General features: G+C 52.5%; 1 protein-coding gene across 1 annotated transcript in view; it reads left to right on the top strand.

Moving 5' to 3' along the window:
* Positions 1–3,841, top strand: part of TRPM8 (transient receptor potential cation channel subfamily M member 8) — a 58,762-nt gene extending 54,921 nt beyond the window's left edge. The window contains exons 22-24 of the mRNA XM_054570518.1: positions 176–275; positions 848–881; positions 3,791–3,841. Coding sequence (XP_054426493.1) covers positions 176–275; positions 848–881; positions 3,791–3,841 — 185 coding nt within the window. The remainder of the gene's footprint in view (positions 1–175; positions 276–847; positions 882–3,790) is intronic.
* Positions 3,842–20,622: the final 16,781 nt, after the last annotated feature.

The following is a 20,622-nucleotide window of genomic DNA, read 5'->3' as shown; positions in this document are numbered from 1 at the left end:
GTTACTGTCCCATCTCTCTGCAGCCGTCACTAGTGGGTAGCGTTAGTCAGATCGGCCTGTGCTGGGCGAATTGCATTCTCTGGCCCCGGCCTCACAAAGTGTGTGGCGGGTGTCGCTTCAGGAGCAAGGGGCACGTGAAACAATGTGAACGTTTTTCTTTGTCTCGTTACTCAAGGTTTCAAAAATGAAGACAACGAGACCCTGGCCTGGGAGGGTGTCATGAAGGAAAACTACCTGGTCAAGATCAACACAAAGGCCAACGACACCTCGGAAGAGTACGTAGGTCCTTCGCTTCCCCTCTGCCCCTTGGATGCTGGCGAGCAGAGCCCGCGCGACCCAGGCAGCTGGAGGCAAACCGTAAATGTGGGCCGGCCCTTCTGGGAGGGGCAAGTCCGCCATCTTGCTGTCCCTGTGGTCCTTCAAGGCCCTGGGGGAGACAGTGGTGTTTGGAGCCTGCAAGGCAGAGCCTTGGAACAGGTGACAAGGGTGTAGAAGCACGGGACATGAGCTTGCCCTCTCTTGCGGCAAAGCAGACAAAGCAGATGCCCTAAGCCTTCTCCGTTTTGAGACGCTGAGACCCTGGCTTCGGATGGGAGGGATGGGCCTTGCGGGTCCCCTTCCGCACCCCTCCAGCCCAGGGAGCCCCTGCTTGCTGCCCTTCTAACCGGGGCGGCAGTGGGATTCTGCTTTGTGGGGGGTTGGGAGGAAAGTACGACAGGGAAATGCAGCTGGTGTCGATTTAGTTGGAAATGAAAATAATCTGTATTTTGTTTTTTAAAAGACTGGAAAATGGAACTTAATAGCCCCCCCCCCTCTTTTTCTCTCTCCTTCTGTCTCTCCCTTGAAGAATGAGGCATCGGTTTAGACAGCTGGATACAAAGGTACAGTTTTGTTTAGAGTTTAAGAAATATTATTTTCATCTCTATCATCTTAGGGCTTTCAGCTGGAGGCCAGCGGTTATTGTCCAAAAATAGAGAAGTTTATTGTTAAAAAACAAAACAAAACAGCCACAACTCTAACCGTATTCAGCTTTCTTTGTTCACCGCATAGTCTGAGTGCTGGAGCGGAATGGTTTCTCAGGTGACCGGCCTGCCGGGGACAGTCCCAGAGCCCCGTTTCAGTGGCCTCCAACCTCTCGTCCCTCTAACCCAGGACGGCCTGTCTTTCAGCCGCAGAGGCAGTGTGAGATGCTGGCAATTACGGCAGCAGCAGAGAGGCCGGAGGAGCAGTTTGGGGGCCTGCGAGCCTCTCTGCGAGGCTTTGAGGCCACTGTGATTTGTTGCCTCTTAAATTGAAGGGCACGGCAGATGCACGGATACGCACGTGAACATTAGGCGTAGGGAGAGCAGGCCTGGACCCGGCACGATGTCCCTTCCGCCAGGGTCTGTTGATCAAAGCGGCCCCAGGCCCATCTGGATCCAGCTGGGGGGGTGGGGGTGGGGCGAGCAACCCACTGCTTGGTGAGGGAGCGGCACACGCGTACGGGGGGGAAAAGGACGCGGCGGTGGCCGTCTTTGGAGACGCGCCATCACACGGTAGTGTATCTCGTCACGGCCGCTCTTGTCCTGCGGTTGCGTTGTTGCTGATTTTTAGCTGAGGGGCCAGGGAGACTCCTGTTTTCTCAGAGTCGAGTGCTGTACACGCGACCCTGCGGGGACATAGGTCACGACCCTAATGGCGGAGAAGGAAGAGAAAAGTGCTGGACATTTTTAAAGGTCAGAAACAATTTATAGACTATTAAGAGAACGTATGAAAGGAGCGATAGGGGGCCACATTCTAAGATGATTTCTACTTGACATAGGCAATATGTAATATATAGAAAAGCTTACACGATATATTTGCCTTTCTGCATTATAGATTCATATTTAAATATATGCTCATATTGTCTGCTGCTTCTGGGCCTAGACCACATAACACATAATATAATACACTGAGCACCTGCCACGGGCCAGGCATTGGGCTCAGTGCGGACACCGCAGACGTGGGCCCCGAATTTCCTGAGCGGACCCTTTGTTCAGTGGTCCAGGGGGCAGAGCGTTTGCAGACTGAATTGTGCGGGATTAGGTGCAACAACGGTTTCCCCTGCCTGCTCCCGGGCACCCCAGGCTGTGTGGTTCGGGGGACCCCGGAGCTGGGGACTGGCCTGGGTCTTGTATTTAGAGAGGAAGCAGGCTGTGTTTGTTTCGTTGTGTTGTTTTACTCGTGGGTTCACTTGGGTGGCCCTGGAGGGAGCTAATGGAAATAAGACGTAGGGGTTGGGCTGAAGCTTCGAAAGCCGTGCGTCGATGCCGGCCCTGCGCGGGGTGCGCAGAGGACGGATAAGATGGAGGCCACCGGGACGGGCGGAGAGGAGCGGGAGGAGCCTCGGGCCACCAGGACGCCCGCTGGGGCTGGGCAGAGGTCATCGGGAGCTCGGGGCACTGACTCCTAGGGGCCAGGGAGCCCTCCCAACCAGTGAGGGTCCGGGCGGGGGACACTGTCAGCGGGGACAGTGGGCCTGAACAGCGGGTGTCATGGTAGGCGGCGGCTGAGGGAGTCACGTGTTATGAAAGCATACCGAGGGCTGTCTACACGCATGTGCCAGCCAGGGCCTCCGGGGGCCTCTGGGAAGTGCCTGCAAGCCGGTCTCCTTCGTGTGCCCCTGGCTGTGGAGCTCAGCCCCTTCGCTGGCTCCCGCAAGAAGCCCACCTCTGCCATGTTCTGTAGTCGCGGGACTGCATGTAGCCATGTTCTGTAAAAAGACCCCAGCTCCATAGCCCAGAGCCTTGGGGGTCACCATGGGGTTTAACTACCCCTCCCCCCTCCTGGTTATCCCCTCTTGATCCTCTACGCCTCCTCTTCTGAGCCACAAAAAAATCAACTTTTGCATCCAGAGAAAATTTAGGGATCATCACTTGTTGCGTGAGAAGCTCTCGGAATCGTTTGCCTACTTTAAACAGCTTAGTGAAGCCGCGCTGCCATCGGTGAGCACAGAGCGCCCCCACACGCCCAGAGAACAAAGGCACTCGCAGCGGACCTTGGGTCTGTAGGTGAGGCCTTGCTGTGCCTTGCTTGTCTGGGGTGGCCACTGACCCTCATGGTTTCTTTTTGTTCTTCAAAAATAAGTTAAGTGAAGAGGTTATTACTGGAAATAAGCCCAAGTTTAACACAGATTTTTCCTGAGTGATATACAATAGTACAGAAATTATATTATGTCTATAGCTTTTATCAAGTGCACAACCATGGCATGTAATTTCAAAGGAGCTTCATGCATCTTGTGAAATAAACTTGTGAAATATGCACATAGGAAACATAATTTTATTATGCTTTTTACCTAAATTCCTTTGCTGTGTATGCTGTTTTGTGGCGAAGGGAGACACTTTGCAAAAACTGGATTTATTAATATTATATATTATTTTCATTAGTATTATTCTCACATCAAAGCACAAGTTTATTGGTATCTTATGATTTGTATTCGTATTTGTTACATATAACATTATTTCTAAATAGGATTTCTCAGTGTCGTTAAAATCTATTATTTCAATGTGGGACTCGCTGGTGATCTGCATTTGAGGAAAACGAATACTAATTGCTGGGAAGGATCACCTCCTAGTGAGGGGCTTTCAGAACGTTAGCCATGGGCAGCGTCTGAGACCTCACGCCACTCGTTCTGTGCCGCCCAGGCGTGTGCCACACTCGTCGGCTAAAATACGGGTGCACTTGTGCTTCCTGGGAAAGCTCTAGTGTGATCATTTAAAATTCAAAGTTGGCCCATCGATCGTAAGACCAGTTCTGTTTTTTCCTCCCCAAGCTTAATGACCTCAAGGGTCTTCTGAAAGAGATTGCCAGTAAAATCAAATAAAACTCATGGACTATAATGGAGAACCATCTAATTACAACAAGGTAAGTTGTTTTAATGGATTTTTTTTTTTTTGCTCTGAAAAATGTACATATTTTGAGACCGATTCAAAGTCGCATTATTTTTCTCAGTTCTTTTATTTTTACGTATTATCAGATTTGAAAACAGTGTGTTGTGTAAAATACGTAAGCAAGCACTATTGGGTTATAGGGAGCAGCAAGAGGAAGCGAAGTCCCCGGTCACTTTACTTTCTGCGCCAACTTCGCTCCCAGGACGGAGGCTGGTACAGCCAGAGGGAGGTCCCCGCGTCCCTCTGGCTATTTTAAAAGCACTTGCAACCTCTACAGCTATTTTGGCATTAACTGAATCAAGGTCACACTGTTCTGAGGCTTCTTTTTGTTTTGTTTTGTTTTTTTCCTTAACTCTATATCCCTGATGCCTTTACATTTAGTGCCTAAAAATTGTACCTCATTCTCACGATAGGCCATTTGTGTTTGTTACTGTGGGGTATGCAAATATATGTTTTCTTGTTTGCTTTGCTAGCAGCATATATATATTGATCCCCTTTGATTACCAAACACGTTTTAGTAAAACAGTCAAGGTTTTTAGCAATAGCTCATTTGCACAATAAAGATGTAATTCAATTAACTGGCCAAGCTGAACCCAAGGCTTGCCCCACCCCCCCATCTTACCATTTGCTTTAATTATCTTTTCCCATTACCTGTCCACATTCCAAAACAATGCTAAAAATGTTGTTAGGGACACAAAGAAGTGGGGGAAACAATGAGCATTCCATTTGAATAGATTCCTTTGTTTTTTGAGAAAGTGAGTAGCAGGGAACGAAAACACACGAAGACCCCCTCGCTCCCTCCCTTTCCCAATAGTGACTGAGGGTCTACTCAGCGCTGAGAGGCTGGGGCCCCGAGCCCTGCCTGGGCGCTGAGCGCAGGGCGGCTCCCCTCCCCCCGAGGGGCAGCGTTGCAGGGTGATTAGCGATGGTCACCTGCCGGGTCCTTCCCCCGCGCCCGGACACTCGGTGCTCTCCCCGGGGTGCGGACAAACGCGGACCGCACTGACAAGCCCTGGTGGGGGACTTTGGTAGGATAAGATAATTGCACATTTTATATAATTGGAAAGGGGTATAGCCTCCCGAGTCGCTCAAGAAAATACACTTCGCATGTTTAGGAAGAATGCATTTCAACTCCTTCGTAGTGGTGGTGAAGGAGGACAGCATTTTGCTTTACAATAAGTTATAATTTGAGTTTTGGAACATTTGCCATTTTGTTTAAGTTATGAGCTGAAATACTTTTTAAAATCAGGGAGAGATAAGACAATTATAATGATTTTTTTAAAAAACCATAGAGGCGTAATAATCAGAAAAGAGCCATCATAATGAAACATGTATACAAGGTGTGTCCAGAAAGTATCCAGCATGTACTATGAAAAATAGAGACATTTACTGAAGAAGATACAAGATACGAGAAACATTGTACATGGGGCAGTGACGCCTCAGTTTCCTTCAAAGTAGGTACCTTGGGACCTCACACAGTTCTCCCAGTGTCTCTTCCACTGTTTAAAACACTCTGCAAAATCCTTTGTTGGAATTGCCATCAGTTGCCCTGTCTTATTTTCCTGAATCTTATCGATGATATGAAATCTCTTCCCTTTCAAAGGTGATTTTGGTTTTGGGGAAAGCCGGAAGTCGCAGGGCACCATATCTGAGCTGTAGGGCGCTGAGTCACCTGGGTGATTTGATGTTTCACCAAAACACTCTGTTTAAGACGTGATGCATGAGCGGGCGTGTTGTTGCGATGAAGCTGCCCATCACCAGCTGCCCACAGCTGCGGCCTTCTGAGTCAGCCAAGTGGTTTCTGCAGAGGAATGTTGAAGCTTCACGAAAAATCCGATGCAGACTCGTCGCTCTGCTGGCTCAGTCATTTTGAATGTGATGGCCACACAGTACACACACTCATTCAAAGGCATCTACCGCCCCCACCGACTAGTCCAGTGAAGTCCTCGTTATTCACACATGTGCATTCCAGGCCACTCTCCTCGGCTGCCAGGTTACATCAATGTCGCACAAACTGTTCTTGTTACATTAACAGGGGCTGGACTTTTCCCGGACAGACCTTGTGTACTCTTACACCTCTTACGACCCTCATCCCCACATCTCTCCTTTTCCAAATGTGTTGACTGTGAGTAAAGGGAGAAAACAGGCTGGCTTCTTGTCAACTTGCCCTTTGCTTAAATGTGAATTTTTATTAAAACATGGAGAGTTCATTAATCAGTGAATGACAGTGAACGTGGAGAAGGTCATCGCTCCCCTGTGACCTTCCGTGAAGGAAAGAGGATCAGAAGAGAAGCACATGAGGACACAGATGCCCCGGGATGCTTAACCACCTGTGTCTGTAGGAGCGACGAACTGGGTCTGTCCCCCTGTGGGGAGACTTCTTTCTTCTGGACAGAAGATCCGTTTCTTTTTGGGATGCTTTCTGCCTGGCAGATCCTTAAGAAGTTCACAGAAAATGCTATTTTCTGGGCAACCAGCTACATGCTGCTAATATGTGATTCTTCCTGTGCCCCCTGATACTTCTCTCTCTCGGGGGTGATGGCAATCTCGCCTTGGGCAGGGGCCAGGGAAGAGAATGCCCGCCCAGGGAGGAGGAACCCCACACCAGCGGAGGGAGGGCAGGTCTTTACCCGTCGGCCCATGTGGGCCCTTCATCCCTGCCCCAGCCTTTGACCCAGTGAACTGGGATGAAATCAGCAGACAACTGTACCTGTATTTCTTTCCACACTAAGGTTGAAAGGAAGTAAGACCCAGGGTGAGAGTAAAGTTGTTTGTTTTCTCCTAGCTTCATACCTGGGACCCGAGGATCATGGGGGAGATACAGTCCCCAGAAATGATTAATCCCCACATAATAGTCCATTGATTCTTGCATTTGCTGCACTGAAATTCTAGGTCAGTGAAAGAATTGAAGTTCCTTTGGGAGTCATAAAACATCATTTCGATAAATTACTGCAGTTCTTAACTTTCTTGTCAACTCATCCTTTTATTTATACGGACACTACCCAGCAGACGAAGCACTTGGAGACGTTGAGTCTTCGCCTAGGCCAGTCTTTGCCTGGGCCCTTTGGCCGTGGTCATGCTGCGCCCTCTGACAAACCGGCCAGAACTGCCAGAACGGTCTCGCGGCCACTTCAGTCCCAAAAGAAAATCTCTCCATTTGGGTAGTACATTTGTACGCACTACCAGCCTGTTGCCAGTGTAGGGGAAGCAGGTTGTATCCCGAGAGCGAGAGCAGGAACTCCGTCCCTCACACACTGTTCTTCCTCTGCTTCTGCAGGCGACGCCAGACCTCCGAGTGCGCGCGGCACCCTGGGGCCGACGCCCAGCTTTGTTCCCAAATGCGAACTGCCCAGCGACAGTCTCCATCCCCGGGTGTGCTCGGACCTGCCAATGAGACGTGGGATTGACTTCGCCCGAGCAGATGGAGATGAAGGGAGAGCACCCCCTGCACCGGCTCCGCTGCAGCCTCCCGGCCCCTCGGGGCCTCAGTGACCAGCACTTGCTGTCAATAGTTTCCAAGTCCGTCCCCTCCTTTTGCCTGTGCCGCTCCCTGTTGGGCCCACGCCTGGGACAGGAGCCCTCTCTCCCGGGAAAAGGAGCCTGGCCCGGCTCCCCCTGCTTCCCTTCGGCTCCTCTGTCTCGCTCCAACCTATTCTCCCTTATTTTCTTTCTTGTATCATGTGACTCATGAGTCGGCACATTCTTAAAAGTCTCCCAAATCAGGCCAGATGTTCAAACGTGCTGTGGCAAGAGGACCCCGCTCTTTTCCGGAGGAACTGCTCTCATCATGTGCTTTGTCTCCGAGGAGGCCCCCGGCCGCATCCCCGCCTCCCTGCACCAGGGGCTCGGCGGCCGGAAGCACCGCTCCTGGTGGCGTGAGAATCGCCCCAGAGCGGAACCCTGTGAGGCACCGCCACTCTTGTTTCCATCAGGAGCGCCTCTGTCTCCTCTTCCTTATCAATTGCCCATTAAAAACGGTTCCTGGGTATTATAGAGAATGTAGCCTACATGAAGAAGCAGAAAGCATATAAATCGCCGCACGACCTAGAGATAATCTCTGCTAACATTTCAGGACGTTTTTCCAACCAAGTCCGCTTTTCCCTACGGATGTTTTATTTCTCTTTTAAGATGTTACATAATGTCCTCATACTACATATAGAATTTCCTATACGCTTTTTCACTTAACATTTTATCAAAGATGTTTTCTGTATAGTCGTGGTCTTCTTAATCATCGTATGAATAAGTACGTGTCATGCAGCCTTAATGGGTCCCACAGTGCTGGTCACTGAAGGCTGTGTCCGGCTGGTCCGTGGCTGGGCGTCTTCGGGCGCGAATCTTCCCGCCTTCGGGGAAGTGCCCCACGGCTGGATTCCCACGCGTATGTGTGGGTGACCAAACCACTGGCAAGGCTTTTCCAGAAATGTATAGCAAAGAGGAATTCTTAATTTGCATATAAGATATGAGATACATGAACCTAGAATTCTTAACACAAAATACCATATTTACTCCTAGTGTAGAAGAAGCCAGGAAGCTTACGTAACGTTATGGAAGGAGCAGGCTTGGTGGACACTTGGAGAGGCTGGCTCATCCAGCACTGTGGGTCCCCGCTTCCCTGGGATGAGGTGGAGTCGTCGCCCCAGAGAGGTGGGCCGGCGGCCCGTGAGGCGATCGCCTCGTTCATGATTAGTTTTTTCAGCTTTGAATAGACTAGACCCTCAGGGGCTGAAGTAGAAACATCTTAGAAGGACGCTGTTAAAAGATCATCTAATTAGAAAAACCACAAAAGCATGAACCAAATGAAAAAAAAAAAGTATTTTTGTTTTGTCGGGGCAGCATAGGCGAAATGACTACTCACAAGCTTCGTGCTGTGTGCGGGAAATGAGCCCGAAGGAAGCTGCCTTCCCACCACACGCCCAGCCGTGGCCCCACAGGGACCCCCAGCCCATGGGGTCCTGCAGTTCCCGGCGTTGGCTGCTGGAACTGGATGGCATCAAATTTCCATGACAAAAAGCGTCGATGAATGCCACTTTCAAAATTTCTCTGCTAGTGAGGGAATGCCACTTTCATGTCGCCATGGCAACTAGAATGTCTGCCTTCTCTGAAGCCACCGAGAAGAGGCGGATGTCATCTCCACACTCGCTGGAACAATAACGCACGTGGCACCGCGTGAGGCTGTGCAGAGAGAGAGACAGCTGTCCCCGGTTCTTTTGCCCTCGATTCAAGTGGGAAATTTGAAGAAGTCAGTGCATTAAATTGAAAACCTCCCAGAAGACAAGATTCAGCACAACTAGTGGCTGATCCCCTTAAATTAAGCATTTGTCCCTCTATTCATGTTCCCACAGACTGTAGTTTTGTTAGTTTGAGACATAAGTCCTTGTACATGTCAGTATCAGCAGCTAAGGACGTTCTCTGTCGACACTAAGAACAATACCCAGAATTCCCTTGTTCTGGGGAGAGACGTGTTCAGGGTTTTAACTCGGCCTGTCTGGCAGGTGTTTCTGCGTGGTTACCCTGTGATTTTTGCACAAGAAGTCGTTATTTTAGGTGTTGCTCATGAAGGTAGCGCAGGTATGGACGTGTCTCCAGGCCACGGCGCTGCGTCTGTGCGTGGCACCAGTGGCGCCCTGGACACTTGTCCACGGCTGTGGGGGATCCTGCGACATGGTGTCAATGAGTGTGTTATCCAATTAAATAATGGAGGGCTGGTCACGTGTTGTTCTTGTCATTCTTTTGAGAGTGAACAAAAGAGAAGATTTGGTTCCCGCTTAGGTGAGCTGACTTTTCCAGCAGAGGACTAGAACATTCTGGCTGAATGCAAGCAGGCAAAGCCCCGGTGGCTCTGGTTCTGGGCCACACGGCCAGGTTGGCCCACTTCCCATCTTTCTTCACCCCCTCCCCGTAAGGCCTCCGTCTGTAGCCCAAGGGGCTCTGGATTCACCGACTCGGAGCCACCCCTGTCGCCACCCCCAGGCACGCCTGGCTATTGCTGAGGGTGCAGGGCTCTCCTGCCGGCTCACCAGTCCTTCCCCACCTGTGTTTGGAACCTGATTTAAACACTCGATCGCAGCCCTTGCAGCCTGTGTACGAGACAGCATGGCCGTGGGACAGGGCTCTGTCCCCCACTGGAGCAGGAACTCCTGTAGGACACAGCTCTGGCCTTTCCCAGCATTTCAGTCACTCACACACTCAGATGTTGTCATCTGGAACCTTACTGTGTATCGGGAGAGGCAAGTTCAAGACGTTTGCAGTCCCAGGTCCCTGTGGGCTGTGACAGGGACTTTATTTAGTACAGGGCGCCGGGAGAACAGGGAGGAGGGCTCCCAACCAAGCTCTGGGGGAGGGGCAGGAAGGCACCCAGCAACCGGGAAGGGATAATGAAGAGGATTAATCGCAGAGTTCGAGGTCAAGAGAACACACGTGGGCGAGGGTGTGGAGGTGCGAACTTGAACCGGGTTGCCGCAGCTCAAGTTCCGCCTCGGCAGTAGCCTGGGCCTGGGCCTGGCCAGCAGTCTGCACTCACCCAACGTCAGCTGTTGCCTCTGTAGGTCACTTGGTGACTTCGTTTCAGCTCTGTGTTCTGGGCAAAATGTTTCACCCTGGGATTCTCCTGCAGAATTCACCCTCATGTGTCAGGAAAGATTTTGCCAGAAAAATTGGGCACCAGACAGCCACCTCCAGGGAGCTGTCCTTGTTCACATAAAGAGGACGGAGAGCCCCCTGCTGGGGTGCAGGGGACATGTGTGCACGTGTCGGGGGGCACTGAGGCGCGTCTTCTGCGGCTCCTTCCCGCCGTCAATCCCAAAGTGCATTCTCCACACCGCAGAGGGTTTTGTTATTTTTTAAAAAATAAGCAAAAAAGACAAAGCTCCCAATTAAGAGCGTTAGCAGTGATTTTGTAGGTGAAGGGGAAGTTCCATGTGCCCGTTGTGCCTTATTGCCTTCAAATCCGTGCAGAGGAGCTAACAAGCTTTGGAGCCCCAGCCGTCGGGGGTGTGGTCCCCACCCCCAAGAGGCTGCAAGGGTGGCTGTGTTGCTGGCTCCTCCCCCGAGCCCTGCCCGCGGGCTTCCGCAGGACTGTCTCCCCTCATTGTCTCCCTTCTTCCACTCCAGCCTGGCAAATGGCTCTGATGTCCAGTCAACTTTCCTCAGAGACGAGTGAAGAATAAAAGGGAAACTGCCCTTCTCGGGGGATGGCAAGAGCGTTCGCCTCCAGCCTCGCCTCTCGTGTCCTCTGGGCAAACCTCCTGATACAGTAATACCACTGCCAGACGGAAACACCCCGGGCTCCCTCTGCGCGGTCGGGATCTGCCACCCTCTGGGATTCTTCCAGAAATGGGCTTCTTTTCGAGTCCTGCTGTCAGCTTCTTTCAGGAGGATCGGGCGATTTGGGGATGCTTCGCTCTCAACCGTGTGACTTCGGTGACCCAGAATTGAACACGCTGGGGAGTCCCTGGCTCCAAGGCAGGGGAGCGTGGCTTCAGCTCCCCTTCGGGCTGCCCCGACAGCTCCCTCCCCAGGGAGGCCCAGGTGCCCCACGTCAGCACCCTCTGCTCCCAGCAGACCCCCCTCCCCACCCATCAGCCCACAAGCCCGTCTAAGTCCCTGGCTTTGCCGCGCACTGTCCTCGGGGTGTCAGCAAGGGGGAGAATCTCATTCCCCATGAGGGATGTTTCCAGGTCAGGAGGGCACTTCCTGCTGCTGCTGGGGGCTCTCCGCGTCCCAGCCCCAGCACCCGGGATGTAGGTCCCCACTTCTTCATCACGTTTCCCCTTCGGATCCTGCTGTAGTTCAGTGACACAGTTTCTCTCCCATTAAAACGACAGGCTTTCCTGTCCCGAATGAGTCATTTGACTCGGACGAAGCCCTTGGTGCTCAGAGAAGGAGAGATAAATCCACTTTCCTCAGGCGCCCGCCTCCGCATCCAACGGGCCTGAATTAACTCGCCGTCTTTCACAGTCTCAAAGAGCACCGCGGGGGAGGTGGGTCCCTGAGCCTCCCTCGTCACAGAGAGGACATGTGGCACAAATCCTCTGCCCGGCCTGTCCCCTCTGAAGCGCTCGGACTCTGCAGTCCCCGAGCAAAGGAAGGTCAGGCTTACCATTGGTCAGCACACGATGGATCTCCTCTTCCTGGCCAATTGGGTCACTTGGAGTGTATTTCTGTGGCTGTGACAGGGATGCAGGGACAGGCAGGAAGGGATGGTGGTGGCGATTTTCCGTGTCCTGCCGGCTGCCCCAGGGGAGACCCTGGCTTGGTTCTCCAGGCCACCGCTCCTGGTGGGGACGTCCTGGTGACAGGACGAGGAGGGAGCAGACAGCAGGCGGCGGCGGGGGTGGGGGTGGCGGGGAGGAGGCCTGCCGGCAGGATTCCAGGGAGCGTGGGGGGGCGGCGGGCCCTGCCCCGCATGTGTGCGTGCGCGCGCGTGTGAGCAGGTACGCGTATGTGCACGCACAAACTCTGAGACCCTCCAGTTTTCCTCGGCCCCACGCTGCAGGCGCCAACTCAGCCGGCCACCGTCCTCGAAGCCTCTGGCTCCCCCTTCACCTCCATCCTCCCTTTGTTGACTCTCGGCCTTGCCTCCTCCCTCCAGTCCCGTGGGTGCTCTCTCAGGGCCCCTCTGCCGGCACCTGGACCCCGCTCTCCTTTGTCCTCGCGGCTGCCCTTTGTCCTCTCCAGGTCCGGTCCTCCTTCCTGTGCTTTGCCTCGTGCCCCCCATACCTCCCCGGGAGCTTCTCTTTAACCTCTGCCTGTCTTTTCCATGAATAGCCTCGCACCGGAAGTGTTTCCCTGTCCTTGCACCTTTTCTGTCCTCAAAACAAAACCTCCGCCTTCTGCCCGGTCTGCTTCAGCCCCGCGCTCCTCCCTGCGGTGTGTTGCCGATGGCGTTGGTGGTTTCCGTCTTCCTGCGACCTTGCTTCTCGATGGCTTCCTTCCTGCTCTCTTCTCTTGCCTTCAGGGGACAGCTATCCACGGGTTGTCTTTGCGCCTTTGATGGCACCTCCTCAGTCACCGCTCAGCCCATTCTGCTGGGACTGTGTTCCCCGGGCCCTGCCGGAGCTCCGTCCAGGCCCTCGCCTCCGGCCGCCTGCGTCCTCCCTCCGGGTGGCGCTCACGGCTTCCGTCTCCGGCTGGAGGAGGCTGATGCCCCAGCTCCGGTCTTGCTCATCCCCCCGCTGGCGTCTCTGTCACACGCCCTACTGCTCCCGCCAGCTGTGCCACCAGGAGCCCTGGGGTGACTGTCCATGCCCTCTTCCCCATCACTTCCTAGCCTGTCTGCCACGTCCCCTAGACATGCCCTGGGTCCAAGCACTTCTCTCCTCCCCCACTGCTGCCCGCGCCCCAGCCTCTGTGGCCTTGGCCCGGAGCACCACACAGACCCCGCCGCGCAGACCCCGCCGCGCTCCCGTCACCCCTTCGTCTCCTCCGAACTCCTCTAGCTCCTCTTCATGCCCAGGCCCGAGGGATGTCTTAAAAATGAAGACCCGATCCTGTGACACTCGTGTTTGCCACCCTTCAGTGGCTTGCCATTGCTGTTGGGACGGCGACCACGGTTGTCGGCAGAGACTGCAGTGCTCGGCCTGCCCCGTCCCCCTCCCCTTCCCAGCCCTGCCTGACACACGCCTCCCCTCCCAGAACTCTGACTCTCCCTGTTCCTCCTCGTCGGGCATTACTGAGGGGGGCGGGGGAGCTCTAATGCTGGGTCTGGGACGACAGGCACAAAACGAGACTGCCTCGGGAGAACTGTGCAATCCCCGCCCTCGGCGGTGACCCGGCCCGTCCTGACCCAGGCCCGGGCTTGCCCCGGGCCACCTGCCTGCGTTCTCACAGCCGTGGAAGGCAGAGATAATGCCTCCCTTCAAAACACAGGGCGCACGTGCTGACGTTGCCACGTAACACTCCTCCGCCGGAGGAAAGGGCAGCCGTGCCTCTGGCCCGTTAGGAGGGTGCGGGGTCCCCGGATCAGGGCGCTTTTTCCGCAGCAGAGCTGGCTGCATGTGCAGGCGGCACCCGGCCCCGCTCGGGCTGCCCTGCGGGAACTGGGGCCCAGGGGACCCGTGGCCCAAAGCTGACATCGGGCCCCGGCTGAGAGTCCGACACTGTCCTTCCGCTCTGACACAGGCACTCGCCCGCCCCCAGCACCCGAGCCAGGCGAACGCGTGCTGGACGAAATCTCAGACCCTCCGCGGTTCTTAACATTAATCCGAGCAGTAATTATGTTTTATTCATTCTGCGTATCTCTTGGATTTTGCTACCAAGACATGAAGCAATGAAACCGATGAATCCCCTGAGAACAGGCCTGTTGCTCCTCCCGTGCCGACAAGCCACACTCTGGGGTCACCCGCTGTGACAGTCCCACGTCAGCAATGCCCTCGGTGGCCATCTCTCTATTTCCTCTCCTGTTGGTTCTTTTTCCCCTTTTCACTTTGTACTCCCCTCCCCCACCCCCGCCCCAGGTCTTTAATCCATGTTCTAGTCCCTTGCAAGGGTTCCAGCTGGTTTTCTGTACAGTGCTGCCTGGGTGCTCTAGGGGACCCTCGCAGAGGAGAAACATCCGAGGTTCGGCGAAGTGTCGCAGGGACAGCCTGGCGAGAAGTGGGGACACAGCTGCGGCAGCGTCCAGGCGCCTGTGCGCAATGGAGCAGGGGTTTCCGCGCCTGCACGCGCCCCCTCACTCTTTAAGCAGCCACCGAATTACTGGAAATAGACGATGTCATTGCTGCCTTCAAAGGACCCACACTCTAATCGGGGAGACACGCAGACCCGCAGACCCCACCGCAGCGGGGGCGGCATGACAAGAGAGGGCGCTGTGGGGGGTCCCTGCAGGCCCCAGAGTGGGCAGCGTAGGCGGTGCCGGCGGCTGGGGCCTGAGCAGAGTCTTGGGGGGACCCGCGACTCGCAGGAAGGAGGCTGGGAAGGAGTTTAGTCAAAGGAAGGAGGGCGTCGCGACGGTTCCTGCTGAGCCTGTTTTTTACCCACCAGGCTCTGCCTCTGTGGTAAATCCCCCCACACCTCCAGCAGGAGGGGGTCCTCAGCACCCCAGGGCCACAGCTCCTGTCCCCGGGGGGAGGCAATGTAAAGACACGGAAGAAGCCAGGGACCCACCTCTACGATGAGCCCTACAGTCTGGGCGTGGCCTTCCTGTCTGCCAAAAGGGGGTCCCGCGAGGGCCCCCACAGGGAGGCTGGGGGGACACGAGCGCTCAGCACGGCCCTCGGCACAGGGCAAACCTCCAAGTGACCTTGGAGATCATTCCCGCACTTTGGTTTCACTTCCCTGAGGACTTGGCCTTCTCCCCAGGCGTCCCAGGAGCCCTCTCTGCCCTGGGTGGGAGGAGGGAGCGGAGGTCAGAGCCGGCTCGGAATGTGCAGGGAGGTGGGGGTGGGGTGCGCTCGGTTTCTGACATGCGCGTGACAGGCCTAGGGAGCAGCGGTGAGCCTTGGAAGGCAGGGCTGCGGCTGGATGCGGCATTACAAATCCTTTATCCCCCGCTCCGAGTCCTCCCCCGCCCAGGCCTCCTCACAGCCTGCCGGAGGAAGACGGGGCATCTGGGGAGAAGATGCTCGACTGTCATCGGTCCTTACATCTGCGCAGTCAACGGAACACATGTCACAGCCCTGTCCCTGGGCGTGGCCGCCCCATCTGGAAGCCCGTGAGAAGGCAGCTGTGGGGACCCCCGAGTAGCCGCCCCCACGGCATGTTCCTCAAAGAAGCATATGCTAGGGAACAACTGTCTGAAAATATCCATGTCTCACCAGGTAGAAACGTACCTAATATCTCATTCATGTCAGGGAGGTACAAAGCCATCCCAGGAATTGGGAAGGATCACAGAAGCTTTTGCATAAATCTTTGGAGCACATTCGGGGAGGTCGGGCCCACAAACCTGTCTATTGATTTACATTTTTAAAAGGAAAATATGTTGTTTTAAAATGATCTGGGTTGCAGTCTCATAGAAATGCTATTATGCTTCCAAAGAGTTGGCACAGGGTTAAAAGGTGGTTATGAGAAGTGTAAGTGCCGATTATCTACCCAGTGGGGCTATTGAGATCTTTAGTTTTCTTTGCTCTTAAGTGGTGTTTATTTGCTGGTTGTAAAAATGGACACAGACCCAGGATTTGCTCCCGATCTGAGCCCCCGGAGTCGGGTGGCCAAGACCCCAAATAAAACGTCTCATTGCATCCCTCCCTTTTCAAGTAAGAGGCTGACTTGGGGTGGCGTCACGCATTCCAAAGACAAGGAGATGCTCGCTGTTAAATACGGGAGGCATTTCCTTCTAGCCTTGAGCATTCAAATTGAATACCTTTTCTTTCCACAATGATATCCTGAGTATCTTTAAAAGCTGAGAAACTCCGCAAGGCTTACCCTGAAAAATAGGAGTCTGGCCCTACCCCACCCTGATTAAGAATGGATGCAAACGCTTGGGAGGGTTGCACCCATTTGCTCTGCTTTTCTTGTTTTCATATTTCTAAACCACAGGCTTCTCCTGCCGCTTCCTGGCTGCTCGAGTCTTTTGATGTCCTTCTGCGGGAGAGGAGGGTCCTGTTCTCGGACGCCCCTCCTCACCCCCACGTCCCTGCGGTAAGTCCTGCTCAGGACTTGCCTCTTCCCAGCTGTGAATGTTCCGTGTTCATGGGATTGTGGCGCTATGAGTGCTGCTCGTGGCAACCCCACATTTCCTTCCGTGGTTGCCACTGGCGCTCTGTGTCGATAATTTAGGGTGTTTTTACCCTGAGGGGAGATGGGAGGACTTCTTCCCCTGATCTCTTTGGCTGTGGGTGGAGTCACATGACTCCGTCTGGCCCTTAGCTGCAGAGAATTTAACTGCTGCTGTGAGGCTCTCCGAGCTCTCTCTGCCTCAGACGTTCCTAGCCACCGTCAGTCTGGGTTCTTTTCTGACCGGGATGAGGAGGTCCGCTTTACAACGGGCAGTGAGCAGGGAGCATAAGCAAAAAATAAAACTGTGCTGTTTAAGCTACTGTGGTTTGGGGATATCATCATACTGTAGCCAAAGTTCTCTTAACTGATAATTCTTTCTTGAACATTTACCCGCCGCCCCCCGGAAACAGCAATGCCTTGTTTAAAAAGTTTGCTTAATTTTTCCCGTACCCATCAGAAAGTCAATCCAGGAATCTCCACTAGCAGTGTGCATCTCTTTCCAGGTTCCTTGTCAGGGCCTCTATTAATTGCGTCTTTTCTTTGGGGCTCTGCATTCAGGGGCTGCCCTCCAGCCTCCTACACAGTTATCGTCATGGAGGGCCCCTTTCCCTCTCTACCTGGAGCATAAATCCTACAACGCAAGTTGGCAAAGATTATTAGTCACTCCCCCAACATCTAGTCTCCCAGTTAATGGATCCCATTTCCTAGTCTCCCTCGTAGTACCTCAGCTCTGTAACATTTTTGGCCAAATAGATGTAAGCAGTAATGTTGTGTGTGACCTTTGGAAATTGTCCTTAAAGAGAAGAGGCTTCTCCTTCTTTGTCCTTTCCTCCAGCAAGCTGCATGGAATAGATTGTGATGGTTGGCGCTCCAGCAGCCATTTTGGGCCATATTGGCAAGAACGTCTTGGAGGAATCTAGGTTCCTGATAGATGGGGAGCCACCAAATAGCACTGGGCTGATTATCATCACACTTTTTGTTTTTTAAATCTGAGAAATAAACTTTTATCTTATTTAACCTGGTATTGAATTTTTGATCACATGAAGAGAAAGCTGATTCAAACTGATCTCCCCTTTTGCTAAGCCAGTTCTGTCATTTTGGTGCCTGCAATAAACGCTGGCACCAGGCGCGGAGCAGGCCCTGATTAGGGCCCAACGGTGAGATCGGAAACGCCTCTGGGAGTTCCGCCGTGTCGGGGGAACCCTTTTATCAGCCATGACTTGGTCAGGAAATAGAAGTCTCTATATCCCAGGAATAAAAGGTTTTCTACAATAGAGAAATTATAAAATCACTACTTTACAACTTTTTCAAAATTAATTCCAACTGCATTAAATAATTAAATTGTAAAAAGGAAAGTCAGCATATAGGTAAATATTCGTATGATTTGAAGCTGGAGGGAGATTTTCTAGAGATGATACTAGAAGAAACAAAAAACAAGTTCAGTGGGTTAAAAACCAAAATAATGATTTTTATAAGACATACAACACCAAAAAAAATTAAAAAATAAGTAAAAATGAATAGAAAGCCATAGTTAAACCTCACACTGCTGATCAAAAGTTCTTGCCTTTGACCAGGGTTTCTCAGCCTTGCGCTGCTGACTCCAGGACAGGATCGTTCTTGGTCATGGGCCTCTGTCCTGTGCAGTGTGGGGTGGTCAGCAGCAGCTCTGGCCTCTGCCCATGAGACGTTCGGTAGCGCCCTCTCTTCCAGTTGTCGATGACCCCAAATGTCTCCAGACCTTGACGCACGTCCTTGAGGGCAAACTCACCCCTGGCTGAGAACCACGGTTGTGGAGCATCTGTTCTCACACTTGAGTGCCCACCAGAGGCGCCTGGAGCCCTTGTCCATCCCGGATGCCCAAGTCTTCTCCCTGGGGTTCCTAATGTCGTAGGACTGGGGTGGGGATGAGACGTTCAAGTGGGGCTGAAGCTGCGGGTCTGGGGACTGCCCTGCGGGAAACTCAGATACTGCTCTGCTTGCGAATAAATGTATCACCTCCTAAAAAATAAAAATAACAATGATACTGACATTTTAAGAACATGGAAGTGTTGCGACTATAGGCAATCAAGCTGCATCTTGCAGTGGAGTTCAGGAGTTTAGAAACCACGTTATTGCAGAAAATTGGAAGAGAGCTGCAAACTGTGTGGTTCATTAAACAGATAAAGGTTTGGTTTACATTTGCTCCAAACTTAGTGATTTTCCTCAAATAATAGAGATGACCCCCATGAAAAACAGTCTCGAGAGAAATCAGGATGATAGAGTACGACGTGGGGCTCCGCTGCGATGTTAGTCACTCTTATCCCAACGGCTCATTAAAGTTTCTTATGACAAATTCTATGTACTTTCCAAGAACTATGTAAAAAGAGGTACACAACCTTCTTTGCTTAGTGCCACATAATTTTTAGTAACCGAGTAATTTTTGCTGGAACAGCAGGACACCGCTGGAACGGATGCCATCGCTCGCTGCAGGTGGGAAAAAGAATAAGGGAAGAAACCGTCAGGGCCTGCGTTTCAACGGACGGTTCGCACTTGATCTCCTAGGTTCCCCCGACACGGCCGAACTCCCAGAGGCGTTTCCGATCTCACCGTTGGGCCCTAATCAGGGCCTGCTCCGCGCCTGGTGCCAGCGTTTATTGCAGCCACGTGAGTCTGAGAAATAAAATGAGCCATCGACGCACCGGCGAGCCACCAGCAAAATCAATAGTTCTGTGCTGACAGCGTGGCTTTATTGTCATCTCCTGAATCTCCTCGACTCTTTTGCAATTACTTCTATTATTTCTGCTCACTTAATGAGACCCTGGAGTCTGGAGCCAGATGGTGTCGACAGTTAACTCTGGAAGACTTGAATGGAATTGAGTTCAAACCAGGTTAACAGGAATAGAATTACCAATCTTAGTGGTCATTGCCACATAGGGCTCCCCTTGTGCATTTTTATGCAGCAGAAATTACTTCAGGCTTCAAACAGAAAGACTTGGATTAAGGTTCCAAGAGACTAAGTATGCTCACTCATTCACTCACTCATTCACTCACTCACTCATTCATTCACTCATTCACTCACTAACTCAGTCATTCACTCACTCGCTCATTCATTTACTCACTCACTCACTCATTCATTCACTCACTCATTCATTCACTCACTCATTCACTCACTCATTCACTCACTCACTCATTCACTCACTCTTTCACTCATTCATTCACTCACTCACTCATTCATTCACTCACTCACTCATTCATTCACTCACTCATTCATTCACTCACTCACTCAGTCATTCATTCACTCACTCATTCATTTACTCACTCACTCATTCATTCACTCACTCACTCACTCTTTCACTCACTCACTCATTCACTCACTCACTCACTCACTCACTCATTCATTCACTCACTCATTCATTTACTCACTCATTCATTCACTCACTCACTCACTCATTCACTCACTCACTCACTCATTCATTCACTCACTCATTCATTTACTCACTCACTCACTCACTCATTCACTCATTCATTTACTCACTCACTCATTCACTCACTCACTCTTTCACTCATTCATTCACTCACTCATTCATTCGTTCACTTACACACTCAACAAATGTTCAGTCATATTCCCGTCTGGGTGCTGCAGAATTGCACACACAGGCCAGCAGGGTCGCGGCCTCATGGAGCATCTAGTGCACTGGAATAGTGCACCGAACAAAACAGCGAGATCACAGCACACGGCGCGTGTTAGGAAGGAAGATGCGGGAGTTGACGTGCTGGGATGGAGGTGGGGGGTCAGGGAGGCCCTATTTCAGCAGAGGCCCAGAGGCTGGGAAGGAGTGGATGTGGGGAAAGCAAGAAAAAGTCACTGCTGTCTGTTGAGAGGAAGTATATGTACAAAGCTGTGGCATGGAAGTCGTTTGGTGCCCCCAAGAGCTTCAAGGATGCTGGTATGGCTGGCACCTGGTAGGGTGCGGGTGGGGAGGAAGGCCTGGGATGAAGCCAGCAGCTGCTGGACCCAGAGGGCTGCTTGGGTAGATGGCGTTTAGATGCTGAGCCGCACCAGGGATTTTAATATGCACTG

The sequence above is a fragment of the Pteronotus mesoamericanus genome, unplaced genomic scaffold (assembly GCF_021234165.1).
Source record: "Pteronotus mesoamericanus isolate MK-2021 breed Mesoamerican mustached bat unplaced genomic scaffold, CSHL_Meso_final contig_1018, whole genome shotgun sequence".
NCBI lineage: Eukaryota > Metazoa > Chordata > Mammalia > Chiroptera > Mormoopidae > Pteronotus > Pteronotus mesoamericanus.
This window is presented reverse-complemented; position numbering and strand designations above follow the sequence as displayed.